Source organism: Diorhabda sublineata, chromosome 3, assembly GCF_026230105.1.
Source record: "Diorhabda sublineata isolate icDioSubl1.1 chromosome 3, icDioSubl1.1, whole genome shotgun sequence".
Taxonomy (NCBI): domain Eukaryota; kingdom Metazoa; phylum Arthropoda; class Insecta; order Coleoptera; family Chrysomelidae; genus Diorhabda; species Diorhabda sublineata.
The window spans coordinates 16,782,199-16,798,992 of record NC_079476.1 but is presented as its reverse complement, the minus strand read 5'-3'; the positions used below and the strand labels follow the sequence as shown (position 1 = coordinate 16,798,992).

Sequence of the window (16,794 nt, the reverse complement as noted above, 5' to 3'; positions counted from 1 at the left end):
TTTAATGACAAAATGGTTTGCGAATCATAATGTTTTCAAAAAATGAATAGTTCATAAAGGATTATAATTATTAGATCATTATAAACACACATACATTCAAGAAAAGGAAATTATTGAATAAACAAACTGTGACGGGATGGCGGGATATTCAAATACTTTTGTTATGCAATTGTAATCAGGTGTGGTGTTTATTGAAAAATTATGAGTAATTTGAATTTATTTGCAACAAATGGCAAGAAAATTCTTGGCGTTACATCAAATTACAAGTGAGATTATAGCGATTGAATATATTTGAAATATTTGTAGTTCATACTTGATTTTTATTTAATGTGGTTAGGTTTATGAAACTATTTTAAATGCTTTTAAATAATTTTTTCTATTCACTTTTCTATAATATTCTTCTTGAAAATATTGACAATTTCTTGGTAGATGAACTTTTTATTTTGAAATCATTCTTTTATAAGGCAACCGATATAGATTTAACTGTCACTAAAAGCTAGATATATTAAGAAATACCATATCTAAAAATACCAATATAAAGTGTTGGTTCCTAGGCCGTATTTTTAAAATATAAATTTAAGTAGATTTATTTTATAAACTAACGAAAACAACAAAACTTTTAAAGATTCCGAAGGTGCTTTACTACTTCGCTGGTATACTAAAATTTTGACAGAATTTTATACTTTTCAATATACTTTTTGTTCAATAATTAATAAATAGATACAAAAATAATCTATGTATTTTTAGAAATTTCAACTTTTATGTTTTAAAGAGTGTACTGCCATCTATAGTTTATAAATGTTAACTCTGTGAAATATAAATAAAAGCAGAAAACTTTACTTAAAAATTTTTCGCCTTCTGCTTATTTTACCGAATGACTTGTTCTACAAGGTTTTAAGCCACTTTATCTTGAGTATGGAAAATTAAGTAAATACCTCCATACGTATCTTTCCTCTATGCGAGAAAATGCAAGCAGCTTAAATTTAACTTTTAACTATTTAAAAATATGAGTAGGTCCCGAATATTTAATAAACAAGATTAATAGAAACAATTTCATTATATAAACATTTATTAACTTATCAATGAAATCTTTTATAAGGACTACACAGTTTCCAAGGTTGAAGAGTAACTTATGTTCGACATGACAGCTAGACATATATAAAATATTTCCGTCAAAATGTACAATCGAAAAAATTGTTTTTGACACCTGTAGTATGTGATTAGTCAATGGCGGGTAATTTAAATCATTTTTGGACTTATAATGGCAAAATTAAGTTCATTTAAAGAACAAGGTAGAAAAATTATTGGTGTGGGCATTCCAAATTATCTGTAAGTAGATTAAATTATTGATGTATACAATGCTGTTTGAAAATTTCATGAATAATCGTTTATATTTGTATTGATAATTTTATTTTGTGCCGTGCTAAGTAGGTAAAATTTTTCATCAGCAAAATTGCCCTATCTCGAAGTAAGAAAGCACAATGGTATGTCATAATTAATACAAAAAAAGTGTTTAAGTTGATGGAAGTATTGAGAAAAGTGTGTGTTGGATTTGTTTAATTTTTATTTACAGATCCCTTATCAAAGTTTTGAAAATAGATCCTCCAAAAACTTTAGATGTGTTCATGAAACCAAGCACAAGTTATATTACTGAAGGTCCAATTGTGGTGAGTTGATTCTAATTTTTATTATCAAATTAATTCGAAGCTAAAATCCTCTATAAATTCCATAATGCTTACGAAATCACTTATCCTGTATTCCAAATAAATTTCATATTATCTACAGTGAAAATCAAATAATAAATTTAAAAAAATATTTTGTACTTCTTCTACTAGGTAGAAGTCTCAGATGTTGTAATAGAAGAAATATTCTAGTTTTGCGCATCCTAGTGACCCAGAATTTGAAAGTGTCCCAAGATGTTGCTTATTTCACAGAAAAATTATGAAATCGTTGACATGACCATTTGAAAAATGAAAACCCAACTTTGAGTTTGATTTTCTGTGTTAAAACTTTTACATAGAATTGATACTTTAAAAATAGACAAGGGGTAGGATAGGGGCCCACTCGCTCCAAATATAATACTGCTTATTATGTGGAGCCTGGTCGTAAAAACAGTTGAAAATGGGAAAACTTGTTCTACCATGACTTTCTCAAAAATTTAAGAACTATTCAAATACTATATCATTTTAGATTCCGAAAGGATTTTCAGTTAATCAAGAGATTGAACTAGGTGTAGTTATTGGAAAAAAAGCGAAGAAAGTTTGTGAACAAGAAGCAATGGACTATATTGGCGGTTACTGTGCAGGGCTGGATATGACAGCAGTTAACAAAATTGTAAGACATTTCTCGTCTTACCTTTTTAAATTATTTTTATGTACCAAACGTTGATGATAAAAATTTTGAAAAATAAATAAAAATCTGAAATTTAATGAACTAAGATTTATCTGGCAAAGTAATTTTTAAAAAATTGTCAAAATCTAGTTAGAAAAACAATTATTTTTAAACTAGTAGGGTATAAATTGAACTTCCATCTATAAAACTCAAAAAATTAATTCTTTTTACAGTTTCCTGCAATTATATGCCTGTTTAGTGGTAACTGTTTGGTTCTATTCATATGATCTTAAGTAGCACATGTTATATAATTTGCGAAATTGTTTTTTTTTATGAAAAAACGCAATTTCTACTTTATTGTCATTTGGTTCACTACAGTGTACAGATAGTATTTTTCATTACCGTTAATGGAATTTGAAATCATGGTCCAAACAACATTTATCAACACAAATTTTATTTGATGCCGTTTGGTTAATTATATCTGATATTATTTGTTTCCAAACTATATTTTTCACATTGTGGTCATTTGGTTCATTACAATTGATAGTATTATCTGCATTATCCATAGAATGTGCCAAACAACATTAATCAAAAATGAAAAATTATAGAGTTTGATATACAGGGTGTTTCAAAAATAGAGTACGATGAAACTGTTATCAATCCTCTGATTTATTATAATCTGTAATAAGTTTTTTGAAAAGACTAATTTACAAATTATTTTGATTTGTATTCAATTTTCTGCGCCCCTCATTAGCTAGTATTTAGCTATCATATTGGCAATACACAAATTAACTTAAATTTGTTGATACCACATTAATTTATACGATTTCTAGACTGAAGCGAGAAGTAAAGGAGGACCATGGACGATTGCGAAAGGTTTCGATACTGCAACCCCTGTGAGCAAATTTATTCCAAAAACTAGTGTCCCAGACCCGTACAAATTACAATTATGGTGTTCAGTGAATGGAAAATTACGTCAAGATGCTTGCACGTCTGATCTACTTTTCAATTTAGCGCATATTATTAGTTTCATAAGTAGTTACATCACTTTGGAACCAAACGATATGATTCTAACTGGAGCACCCCCCAATTTCGGACCAGTGAAAGATAAAGATGTCATAACTGGTGGTATTAGAGATTTAGTTGATATTAAATTTGAAGTAATCGAAGAAAAATGATATTGTTTTAGTTGGATCGAAATTTAATAAAAAGTCGATTGTAAATGTTTAAAAAATTTATTTGGGCGTAATTTAATCGTGATCGGGTTTAACAATTCTTAATAGGTTTTCTTGCAAAATTTCGTCAGTCGAAGAATAACAACCTTGTATAATATAAGCAATTGCGGAACCAATTAGAGCTCCTGATATCACATCTGAAAAATTATATAAAAAAAATTGTTATACAGTCAGAAAATCGAGCCGGATCTGCACTGAAGGGGTAAAAAAATTGCGTCTTTTTTTTCAATTTAAACGGTCCTTCTTCCTCTATGTCAAGTGTTTTCGAAGAAACAGCCTAAGTTGTGATTGATGATCACCAAATCTGCTCTGATAAAAAAGAAAGTGACCAAGTGGTTTTTGACCACTTTCATATTTTAACACCGCTGTAATAAAAAAAAAGATGCTGCTTCGACGTGTTATGGAATTACATTTTACGTTTTATAGTTTCTGAGAGTTTTTAAAAGAAGTCGTAGCGCCACCAAGCCACTTTAAAGGGATGCGCTCTAGACGTTCATAAATGTTAAAAATACACCCCAAATTTAGAGCTGTACAGAATGAGAGAGGGAGAGATATTCGTTGGATAGAATTTGGTAGGATAAGAAGAAGAAATTCATTGGATGGGAATACCAATGAAAGAGAAACAAAAAGTTAAGATTAATACCCTAAATCGGCAACTTTACGTAAACTGAAATGGTACAAGTTTGTGAGATACTTGAAAAAATTAAATATTTGAATAAGCATAACGTGCGAGAGGGATGTAACAGCTGTAAAACTAAATTCAGTGAAGAAGATAGGAAAAAGATAAACAATTATTATTTGAGTTTGTCATGGAAAAACAGCGGGTATTTTGAAACAGATTGCATGTTAAGCTACACAACACAAACTACTTCAAATCCAATGGTTGCATACGAGTGGCGTCCCGCGGTCAAATTTTAATCCGGGTCACTATAAGGGTCATTATATGAGTCTCGTCCCGAAAACCTCCCAAGAAATATGGTACTAAATACTTCTGCAAAGTAATTATACGTTCCAGGATTATCGATATCTAAATATTGAATTCTGGTTAACCATTTTCTTACTTAAGTAAAATACATATTACCAACTTATTAATCAAAACACCCCTTACTTGTTGGGATAACTATCATAGATGGGGATAAATTTATGACCTAACCTAAACTTAATCTGTAAATAAGAAAATGGTCAACCCGGACGCAAATAGTATCGAACTTAAAGGGTCCGGTTGACCGCGGTACGCAACTAGTGTGAAGCGAGTCTAAAAATACATTATAGACGAGATGGTGAGAAAATAACACCAACATTTCTACATGACAATTATTTAATGTCAAAAAATAAATTGCTTTCTTTCGTTTGGACTAGAGTCAATCCAAAAGGTAGAAAAAAAAGAAAAGTCGACATATCAAATAAATTGGGTCACATAAAAAAGCATTTTGACAGAACTTGCCAACGAATGATGCCCAGGTAAGGGCATAAAATATCGTAATTTTTTTCAAATAATCGATAAATATCATCGATTTTTTTATCTTGAAGTATCGATAGTCGATATTTATATTCGAGTAAAAAATTCGATATTTTTTTAAGATCTTCATAATATTTTATACTAATTTTGTATTCCACTTACTATCGTAATAATGTACCCGTTTTAAGTATAAATTGATAAATTAATTAAATATACAACTAAGTCTACATTTAAGGGTAGACCAGAACGCGCGAGCTTTACTATAAGTGCTATAGGATTCCCTGTTTAGCTCATTGTTTAAACCTTATTATTGATGGGGTACTAAAGGAAATTCCCGCATTTTCAACACTTTGTGATCATTTTAAAACTAATGTTACATTTTTAAACAATCTGTAAATGCTTCAGACCAATTATGAGCGGAGCAACAAGCTTCAGGCAAAAAAAGCGAAGTTTTGACATTAACCCAAGCAGTCAGCACTAGAAAACGGTTTGTTAAATTGTCGAAAATTTTAGCCACTAAATACCCAACTAACAAAAATACGCCTGATATGGTGGCAACTTCGCAGCTTAAAGTAATTCGAGACCTTACTAATCCTCTTAGTCCTTTTAAAGAATCTACTGAAGAGATCAGTGGAGAATACTATGTTACCTCAAGCTTAGCAATTCCTGTTTCTAATTTACTTCATCAAGTTACTGATCAATCAACGCCATCGACCACTCTAGGAGAAATTGTTAAAGAGGCATTACTTGAGAAAGTCGAAGAAAAACTCGTTCCCCTTAAGAAAAAAATTCTTTTCTTTCGGGGGCGACTATATTAGTTCCACGGTTTAAACGTCTCCACTCGCTGTCTCCAGTGCTATTTCAAGACTCAGCAATGAGATACGCTTAGAGCACAGGCGAAGAGGACAACAAACTCCAGATCCAAGACCTGCTCAAGCATCACAAGAAGCTAGTTCGTCGTTTATTTGGTGTAGGCATGAAATATTAATAACACTTAGTTGAAATAGAGTAGAAATTCCAAGCTCTGGCAGTGTTCTCAATGAACTCAAACAATATTTGGACCAACCATTAATCGACCGAAAATCAGACCCGATAGAATTTTGGGTGAATTTTCGCCAGTTCACACCAGTTTTCTATCTGAAATAGCTTTAAAATATTTGATCTGTCAGACTCCCTCTGTATCATCTGAAAGACTTGCTTCGGCTGTCGATTCAGCAGTTCCAGATAATAGAAGCAGGTTAACTGGAGAATATATTAAAGAGCGAGTACTTTTGATGTCTATACCAGATGATTACTGAATTGAATAAAATTCAGAATACTAACCGCTGTTCACAGGATCATTTTCTGACATTACTAAAAACTTCATTTTAAATTTCTTTCATTTCTTATTTCTTAGATTCTTTGATATATTAATGCATCTAAATGTTCTTGATTTTAGGTCTCTTTGTTTTTTTTTTCGATAATTTTTAAAAGAAAGATAAATTTTGACGTTTAAAACCAATTTTAAAACAGAAGAGACCTAAAATCAAGAACATTTAGATGCATTAACTTTATTTTATTAACAATATTTAAATATTTAATTTTTTAATTAATAAATAAAACTTAAAAAATTATATGTGTGATCAAATTTTTTAACGTTCGAATAATTTGACAATTTTTGGAAATAAAAATATCGATATTTTTTATTCTGCATAAATCGATATTGTTTGAAAATACCGATACGATATTTATCGATATTTTTTTTCATTTGCCCATCCCTAGTTAGAGGATCGTAGAGAAATTGGAAGGAAACAAGCCTCTTAGTTGAAGAATATTAGAGAATGGACTGGGACAAGAGAAGCAGAGAACAAACTTATAATCTCCCCCCTCTTATATCGAAATGTTTCTAAATATGTCGAAGAAAACGGCAAACGGCGTAGCTACCGCCATCTATCAAAGATTTTTGATACTTACCTAGTTATTCAACGTACTATTCGAAAATGCGGCAACAAGAAATAGTCACGAATTTAGACGTCTTTTATTTTAGTTTGTCCTTTGTTGGATGTATAAAATTAACATCGGTGCTAAGCTAAAATGCCGCTAAAGTATGCTCGACTGCTTTCTTGCCTATGAATACTTATCAAATGCAAGATAAAAATGCTTAAGGCCGTTTGACATGATGCAAGATAAAGTGCCAGAAATTGCATGCAATTTCTTGAAAGATCAAAATATTACATAGACAAATACTGCATGTCGTTTGACATTATGCAAGTCTCTTACCACTGCATCATGGTTACAACTAATCAAAATTTCAAAAGTAAAAAATTTCCTAACCTCAAACTTTATTTAATATTTTGTGGGCAATTTAAATTGAAAATAGCAAAGCTAATTGAAGTAAACAAGAAAAAAGTGGCCAGTGCATCACTGGCAATAATTATATCTGCCTCTGCCTTGCTTTTGGAGTTTGATGGGCAGTTTAGCTAAAGAATTATACGAAAAAACATACAAAAATTAGTTGAGAATAGATGAAGAAACATTTAAAAAACTCCTAGGAAACTAAAACGTAATATTAGCAATTTTTTAGCAATATTTTCAATGAATTGTATTTACACAAGTTGCAGGATACAATTTACGAAATTTTTGACAAAAAAATAATGTATTTTTTCATTCATAATTATCAAAAAAAAACTGGTTTCGCGAGTTTTTATAATTTTTCTTTTGTGCTTAGTTGCTTCCTTTTTATCAGGACAGAAATGCCTTAACAACATTTTCAAATTTTATTATATATAAAACTAAACTTACCACGACTTCCTCTGATGACGTTGAAAACGTTGTATAAACATTTTGTTATTTACCTGAGAAATGATGATGATAATCAGCTGTTCTACTAGCCGCTACTACCGAAGCGAACAAAAACAGCGTAGTCACCATCGATATAATGATCCCTTTACAAAATCGTGGTCTTTTCAAATCTAAACGAGTATTTATATATAAAATCATGTATATCATGCATGTGAAAATGAAAGAAGCATGAGCACTCGGAAAACTTTTTCTTCCGTCCATTTGTCCGTGATATTCACCATCACAATTGTCTATATCGGTGCCATAACTATCAAAAATATTTTATCAATTATTCATATTAAAAATCACACTTTTTAATATACTATACAATTTTAAAGAAGAAGCAAATGGATATCAAATAAATACGAGGAAGGTCTCAGAAGTACATGGCATGACCTAGAGATGGCGGTAGTTGCTTGAAAAATACCACTGTATTAGAAAGTACACAATTTTTAACAGCATACATTCCAAGTTTGAAGACGCCACGTTTGTTAGTATTTGCTTGGTAGCCATCAATAGTGAACGTTTTCAGTAAATAAGTTTAAAAATTAAAGATATCTGCAGCAAAAACGGAATACATGACCTCCTCAAAAACACCTATCAGATGCAAACTGGTTTTAGATGATGAAATTATACAACAAGAGATGAAATTTAAATATGTAGTCATAGAAATATAAGGAGAAAAACAACATAGACTATAAGTATCAACGAGTCATCAAAGAACTTTCCGAAGAAGTTCAAATTAATACTGGTGTTCGGCAGGGAGACAGTCTTAGCCCAACCCCAGACGATGGTATTGCCGTAGTAGAAAATGAAGACGACTTACAACGTTTATTATATAAGATGAAAATTTCTGTCAAAAATTTAATATGAGCATCTCAGTCAATAAGACACCATCAATGGTAATATCAAAAAATCCTATTAGATGCAAATTGGCAGTCGATACCGGAATAATACAGCAGGTATCAAGATTCAATTACCTGGAAATAAATATATCTAGTGAAAGAAACCTTACAGAGGAGGCACGAACACAAACGATGAAAGCATCAAAAGTCAGCGGCTGTCTGAGAGATATAGTGTGGAGAAACAAAGGGATGAGCTCACAGAGCAAGATTAGAACGTGTGTGAGACCTATTCTCACATATGCCTCAGAAACTAGAGCCGAGACATCAACAACAAAAAGAATAATGAGAACCACAGAGATGAAAATGCTGCAAACCATCAAGGGAGTCACCCTCGGGGACCGAATAAGGAGTGATGACATAAGAGAAGAAATGGGCGTACAGGATGTAGTGAGATGGATCAGGGCACAAAAAGTGAACTAAAACTCGGAGACCTGTAGGCAGACCACCAAAGAGGTGGTACGAGAGCTGGAGTTCAGAGTTGGACCTGGTCCTATTGAAAGAGAAAGAAGAAGAAATATAAGGATGCGGTGATATCGAATCGGAGGTAAGAAACCAAGCGGCAAAAACAACACAAACCTCAGCTTCCCTGAACATATCGGAACACAGCGGAAACCGGACCAGACTCATCGAACACAAAGAGAATATTAGAAACCACCGAAATGAAACTAGTGCGCAGGATCGCTGGAAAACACTATTTGACGGAGAGAGAAGCGAGGACATTCGAAGAACATGTAAGATTGACAACGTAAACGAATGGATATTGGGAAGAACCCGCAAGGATGGAGCGACAACCTCTCTAATAATTAAACAGCAGAGGATACGAGGAAAAACAAGCATATTGCTTACATTGCAGAAAGAAGAAGAGGAAGAATAGGTGAGGTCGACAGTTAATGCCTGTTTTGAGGAACTTTACGAGTTTTATTATAAAAAGGGTATCGAGCTTATTGAACATCCCTGGAAAAAGTATACTAAAACTAAAAGGAGATTACGTTGAAAAATATTCAACTTTAATCTCCAATAAAAATTTTTGTAATTTAGTACCTGAATGTAGATCCACGTTCCAAGAAATGAAAGTGTGAGATATATTAACTGAAATAGACACAAAATATTTGATGCTATCAAAATTTAATGATCATATTTTTTTGATCAAACTTCGTATAGATAATTTCCAATTTATACGGCATGAAATGAGAAGTAGTCATAATGGATGTAATATAAATTAACCGTAGAAGTTTTTTAATTATTCGTTAAGCACAAATAGAAATTTAACACTGTAGAAATAGAGAATCTGTACGCGAAATACATACTTTTTTTTTAAATATCTTGGCACATCAGGACACATTTATATCACTTTAAAGTATATTATATGTATATTATACTAAATATATGCTTGTAAAATTCTTACCCTTCTGGAAAGCATCTAAAATAAAAATTAGGCCTTGGTCTGCCGACGCTCAATTTCAACACACAAGTGATGATTCCATTCAAACAATAAGCTAAAGTTAAACCGTAAACACTCTGTATTATTTCTGGAATTGTTGTACGATTTTTTCGAGACAATAACCAATGCCCTATATAAATAATCATCGGGACACACACCATTGTCATATATAAATATCTTTTAGGAAAATAACTATCGACAGAAGGATAACGGTACATCCATAATTCATCTTCGTCGATATGTCTTACCACTGGACTCAGTTTATCTAACCATCTAGAAATTGAAATTGTTAATTTTATTTATAACTAGCTGACCTGGCAAAACATTGTTTTGCCATATGAATCAAATCTAGGAAATATTTTTTTAGTTCAATAAAAATAACTTACTTACTGGTGGCAAAATTAGGATTTAAAATCTATATAACAGAAAAACTACAGATCATATGCATCAATATACGAGGATATATTGGAAAATTCTTAGCCTACTATAGAACCAAACAAAATTTCAATGTCGAAATATTTTATCACTCAACATATTGTATACATTTATTACAGCGAACCTGCAACGTCTCTAGACTTTTCAAAAAAAATGTTTTCTTCTTGCTCTGCAAACCAGACCTCCAGAGCTTTTATTACCTCCTCATTGGAAGGAAATTTACGACTTTTTAAACTTTTTTTCAGTTGAGGAAAGAGATGATAGTCGGACGGAGCTAAATCTGGTGAATAAGGAGGGTGTTCTAGTAATTCAAACTCTAAATCACAAAGTTTTTGCATGGCAACATGAGGTTTGTGTGCAGGGGCTTCGTTCTGCAAAAACAAAACACCTTTGGATAGCTTTCCACGTCTTTTCTCTTTAACTTTTACCCGCAGAGTGGTCAGTAATGTCGAATAGTAATCTCCAGTTATTGTTCTACCCTTATCAAAAAAATCAATCATGATTGCCCCATGACAATCCCAAAAAACTGAAGCAAGAACTTTTCATATAGATTTTTGGACACGAAACTTCTTAGGTCTTGGAGAACCAGAGTGTCGCCATTCCATCCATTGTTGTTTTGTTTCTGGATCGTAGAAATGTACCCAAGTGTCATCCATAGTAACAATTCGTTTTAAGAAGACCACATCGATTTCAAATTGAGCATAGATCGAACGCGATGCTTCTATCCTTGCACGCTTTTGGTCAACATTCAAACATTTGGGGATCCATTTTGCAGCATTTTTTCTCATGTTCAAATTGATGTGAACTCAGATATCTGTTTTGGCCCAATTCGACGGTATGATAATAAAATCATGTCATGAACTGCATCGATATTTTCGGAAACTGACACAGAAACTGGCCTTCCCGATCGGTCATCATCTTCAATGGAAAATTTACCTCTTTTGAAGCTTGCAGTCCAATTTTTCTCGGTCGCATACGAAGGACATTGATCACCAAGGGTATTAAGCAAATCTTCATAAATCTGCTTACCTCTTAACCCTTTCAAATACAGCTACTTGATATGGCTCGATACTCCAATTTTTCGATTTTCACAATTTCGGTAGACATCTTTTTTCTTTTAATTTATTGCGTAACTCTGGTTTTACTTTTTTGACGTCAAACTTTACACTGACACTTCTAATAAGTTATTGTTCGTTGCTATGGTAACGCAATATTTTGTTTATGCATGGAACTGGTCTAGGCTAACTAGATATCAATACATACTCGTGAGATAGACGAATGCGGGTTCTCTTTTTTTGAAAATTACGTCGTCCAAATGTTGAACGTTACATCGGACACATTCTTGGAGCCTGGCTTCGATTTTCTTGCAACTTGCAAACGATATTTTCTTTCAGGTCGGAGAGTGTCGCCGACCTTGTTTCCTACACTGTACTTTTGAGATACCTCCACAGAAAAAAGTCGGCTTATCGATTTGTTAGGGAAGAAATCACGAAGCAGCGCTATGGTCTTCCTAGCAGTGTGTGAAGTGAAGGCTCAATGTTGGAAATAAATAATCGTTAAGCATTCGCCTATAAGCAACCCCGTCTACGAAAATTGCGATTTTCAAAAAAATATGGTCCAATTATTCCCCTGCTTGACAACAAACACAAAACGTCACTTTGGGACTATGAAGTGACTTTTAATGTTTTAAACGGGGGTTGTGTCTTTTAAGGAACCAATAACGACAATTTTGATTGTTTACACTTCCATTCAATTCAAAATGGGCTTCATCAACATTATCTCACAGAAATTTTTACGCATATTGTGATCATTAGGCTTAAGCGCTTGCACAATTTGAATTTCAAATCATTAAATTTAAGATACTTCTTCAAATTTCGTGCACTATAGTTTGTGGAAGCCACAAGGCAGCCGCTCTCTTGCGAACTGACTGACGCGGATTACCGCGCAAACTTACACGACGAGTTCGATATTTTCATTCGTTCTCGACGTTCTGCTGGGTCCTCATCGTGGATTGTTTTCTGCTGAACTCGGTACCTTCGCATCCGTGATCGAATCCAATTTTCACTTGGGACGTCACGAAACCGTCGAATATTGTAACGTGAAGAAAATCTTCGACGAGCAATTGCACACGATTCATTGGCTTTGAAATAGGCTTCGATTGCAAACGCACGTTGTTCACCCGTCCGTTGCGACTAAATAACCCGCACGAATGACGATGCCAACGATGCCTCCTCCCCGCCACTCCGCTCAATGGTTACGTAGAAATTCGAAATTCAAATCCTAATTCTGCCACCGGACACCCGTTACTTATAATAGAAAAAGTTGTAGACATTGAAATTATGCTTTATTTTGGTTACTATATGATACTTTATTAAAGTAAAGAATATATTTCAAATTAAAATTCGTCTAGACCTACTAAAATGAGGCATAACAGGGAAAGTTTCACTGGTCCGACTGTAAAAGGGCGTCGCAATGAAAAGGTTAATTATGCGAGAATATGCACCAAATATAGTTGTCCAATAACAACTTTAGAATGAGCATAATATTCAACAGCAGGCTCATATTGGAATGCTAGACGAAGAAATGTGCATTTCTCTTTGTTCTAATTGTCTCTGTTGATTTCGTTAATCTCGTGCCCCTTGCGATCCACGTAACTGATTAGTGCTCACACGCACGTTGGATTTGTTCGTTTAAACTTCGTGCTCTCATATCCTTGGTGTGTACGAGGCCTCGGCAGGGCGACGCGGCGCAATCGCCATCTATTGAACTGTCATGACAACAAGGCGTCAGCGAAATTGTTGATGCGTTTCGAGGAGAATACCGGAGCATTGCTAGTGATTATTGTTTGATGAAGCACGGCTTTTTTGAGGGGATATAGTGAGAAATTTACTCATCGTGACCGTAAGCGCTATCAGAAGAAAGTTCAGAAGTTTGATTGTGACCCGTTTGAGCTGCGGTACGAAGATAAGGACCAGTGGCCACGCGTGATCAGTTAGACAGACTGGATTACCCAGTTTTCCGCACGAACTTTTCGACCAGAGAAGCTATGAAGGATTATAAGAGTTTAGAAGCTCACAATTTCCTCATATCTAACCTTGTATTTCCTCTTCGTTTGAAAGTGCTGTCAGGGGAACGTGTGATAGTGCTTGGAAAGGTTTGTATTGTTTGTTGAGCATGCGACACCATAGTGTTCGTCTGGAATTAGGATTTAACTCTTATCACATTTTGTCTTGATGTCTGAATAACTTTTCTAGTCATTTTCATCGCTTTTAATTCTCCTAAATCATTTTATTGAGTCCCTATATCTTTCCAAACAATGTACAACTGAATATTGTTTCTTTTTTTCCACTTGATTTCAATTTCCCTGCTGAAATTTATGTTGTGCATGCCTAGGAGTAATTGAGATTTTTTTTCAGATATTTAGATATCAAACTAATCAATTCAGGGTCTCAAATCATCTTTGACATTTCGATATTTCCATTATTTTACGGAGTCTTGTTCAGTCACATTATTTCCTGTGCGAAAAACCCAAAATTATATTCATGCTGAACGTTTTAATCGTGAATAAGGCCACGCGTTGCTGTGGCCGAGTGATTTAAAAAGGATGTAAATAGGTCCCTTTACGTCTTGCAGGTATTGCTGTAGTTAAATAAATCAAGTTAAAATACTTATTTGTGAAAAATAGGGACTTAATACGGTAATCTTTTGCTTATTATTTGACTTACCTTTCACATTAATAGAACACATATACCTACTTATTAAACACGTACACTTTTCTGTTTTGATTTAAAACTATTTGCAAAAACTGTTAAATACAATATGTACAGGTAAGATAATGGCCATTGTGGGCGGTAGCTCACAACATGTCATTATTTACATTAACAGTTATTAATAAGTTGTGGATACATGATTATTGCACTGGAAATTAATGATAAATTTACGATTTAGAGTATAATTAACATGTGAGTTGCACATATCAAAATGATACATATGTATAACAGTCACTGCTACGATCTATACACAAATAAAACCTAAAAAAGAGCCAAAAACTGTATAGGGAGACCGGCTTCGTTCTTATCCCTACTCCGTGATGTTTGCTTGATGAGAGGTGACAAATGTAGACACCTAGCGGGGATATCTGATGAGTTATCGACAGGCGAGGATGAAATATCAAATTAAATTTGGAAAAAAAAACATAATTAAGGGATATTGAGCACGATTTACAGTTATTGAGACAGTGCCGTACTCATGATGTAAAATAAAATTAAAGGGTATTAAAGATAGTCTCCATATTACTTTCTTTTCATTTTATAGTTGTTATTAGCGACGAAAAAAATGATATCAACTGAACTATGAACATTTATCTGAAAAATATGAGGTTGCGAATTTCTTAAAATTTTTAAAACTTTCTAATAATGGAAAATTTTCGTAGCGTAACAGCTGAAGCATTTCTCTTCTTTCTCATATTATTTCTTATAATTGAGATTTTGTACTGATGTTTCTCAAATATAGAAATAGGTTAGGAATATAGAATATGGTGTTACGATTTTCTATCAAATATTGTTTAAAATATACCGTATAAACATGTTAATATATTTATTTTAAAAACCAGTAATCTAATAAAATTGAAACATTGAAATTTTTGATTATAATATGATAGTTTTCAATACTTACAAAAATATTATCCAAAAGCCGACTCGAAATCCACTTTCAATAATAAGATGAAGTACAGTGGTAGCCTTATCCATATTTTCTTCAAACTATTTTATATCTTATATTTCCAAATTCATTTTGAGTAATACTTTTTCAATTGTAACAGTATATTTTTACACTAAAATTTTGACTGATTAAATATAGGTTAACCTCACATATCTGACGTCAAGGCTAACATTATTTCTTTGTGTAGAGTACACGCCACAGATTAACTAAAGTCCGATGGTTCACGACAGTGTTATTTGTTCTGACCAAATAGAACGCCATCTATGTCACAAAACCTTTGCTATTAATTTGACATGCGTTATAAAATACTGGTAAATGAGATAGTCTTAGTAATATAGCAAAATTTAAGCGTTATTTTAGTAGGTGTGCAATAGGTGTTTCTGTACTGAAAATCCACTGATTGACGTCAGTTCTAATAGATGTTTTGTCACTTTAATTTTTCTGGTAGTCCATGTAAATGTATGGATACATATTTGTAATACATACACAGTTTTTGAAATACACTATCATTGTTATTAATATACTTTCTATTTTGAATCAAACGGCTTTTATAAGAAGTTTGTAGTCATACTGCAATGCCCTCGACCTTTAAAATAATCGTTCCATTAACGTGGAAAGTCCGTGGACGTTGTTAAGATATAAGTGGAACGCACCTTTTGAACACTGGTGGCTTGTGGTATGGTAACTTGGTAACATTTGGAATACATATTTCACTTCGATTTGACTTATCTGCAAAGCAACTTGTAAGAAGTTTTGGCTCCGATGTTAAATTTCCGCCATGTTTTGATAATAGCTTATAAATCATTTCCGGATCACGTTACAACCAGCTGCTATATTAACTTAGGGGACATTTCTTTATTTACATTAAAACTATTATTAGTAGCGGTATTTTATTTAAATTCTTTCTGCACAAATGAAATAGAATCTACCACTACAATATAACCGTGGTACGATCTAAGGGATGTTAGGAAGGTTCAGTGGAACGTACTATATATGACAGATGCCTTACATCGTTGCCATGTTGTATTTTTTTTTCAGATGTTGGCATTAAGTAGCGTTTGGTTGATTATAGTTACTTTAAATACAACCAATGGAAAACAGAAGCAGGAATTTCTAACTTTTTCGAATTTTATCTCTTTTAAGATGTCTGAAAATGACTAAAACAATCGCTTGATGTTTACAATAAAAAACGAATGTTTAGATTGTTATCTGCATTTGTTTCTAAAAATTTTAGAATTGCAAAATTATTATAATACTGTTGAGTTTTGCTAGTATATCTGGTGGTTAATTAAAAACAGCCCTATTTCGAAGAGTAATTGTCGTAAAGACCCGGGATGAAAAATGTATGGTTAATTAGACCAAAAGAAAACCCTGGAAATTATTTTCAATTATCTAGAATTGCCGCTAGCTTATGGAATCGCTTTTTAACATGTATTACCGATAGATAAG

At 32.9% G+C, this 16,794-nt stretch overlaps 2 protein-coding genes across 3 annotated transcripts; one reads left to right on the top strand and one right to left on the bottom strand.

Moving 5' to 3' along the window:
• Positions 1-17: 17 nt before the first annotated feature.
• Positions 18-3,569, top strand: LOC130441425 (acylpyruvase FAHD1, mitochondrial). The gene is made up of 4 exons (XM_056775109.1): positions 18-266; positions 1,574-1,667; positions 2,191-2,334; positions 3,165-3,569. The coding sequence occupies exons 1-4, from the start codon at positions 202-204 to the stop codon at positions 3,507-3,509; spliced, it is 648 nt and encodes a 215-aa protein (XP_056631087.1). The 5' UTR covers positions 18-201; the 3' UTR covers positions 3,510-3,569.
• On the bottom strand, positions 3,554-15,475 carry LOC130441424 (phospholipid phosphatase 5). 2 transcript variants are annotated; one of them, XM_056775106.1, is made up of 4 exons: positions 15,301-15,475; positions 10,156-10,464; positions 7,860-8,113; positions 3,554-3,703 (listed from the first exon to the last, which is right to left on the bottom strand). In XM_056775106.1, the coding sequence occupies exons 1-4, from the start codon at positions 15,372-15,374 to the stop codon at positions 3,582-3,584; spliced, it is 759 nt and encodes a 252-aa protein (XP_056631084.1). In that variant the 5' UTR covers positions 15,375-15,475; the 3' UTR covers positions 3,554-3,581. The 2 variants fall into 2 exon arrangements, with proteins under 2 accessions (XP_056631084.1, XP_056631086.1); XM_056775108.1 differs by having other exon boundaries at positions 7,807-8,113; positions 15,301-15,432.
• Between the last annotated feature and the right edge of the window lie 1,319 nt (positions 15,476-16,794).

Bases quoted from the DNA above. Each gene is read 5' to 3' on its own strand.
- LOC130441425 (XM_056775109.1), top strand. From the start codon at position 202: ATGAGTAATTTGAATTTATTTGCAACAAATGGCAAGAAAATTCTTGGC. The intron at 267-1,573 runs GTGAGATTATAG...TTTTATTTACAG, and splicing joins GGCGTTACATCAAATTACAA to ATCCCTTATCAAAGTTTTGA. The intron at 2,335-3,164 runs GTAAGACATTTC...TACGATTTCTAG, and splicing joins TGACAGCAGTTAACAAAATT to ACTGAAGCGAGAAGTAAAGG.
- LOC130441424 (XM_056775106.1), bottom strand. From the start codon at position 15,374: ATGGATAAGGCTACCACTGTACTTCATCTTATTATTGAAAGTGGATTT. The intron at 10,465-15,300 runs GTAAGTATTGAA...TTCAATTTCTAG, and splicing joins GGCTTTTGGATAATATTTTT to ATGGTTAGATAAACTGAGTC. The intron at 3,704-7,859 runs GTAAATAACAAA...ATAATTTTTCAG, and splicing joins TTATCATCATCATTTCTCAG to ATGTGATATCAGGAGCTCTA.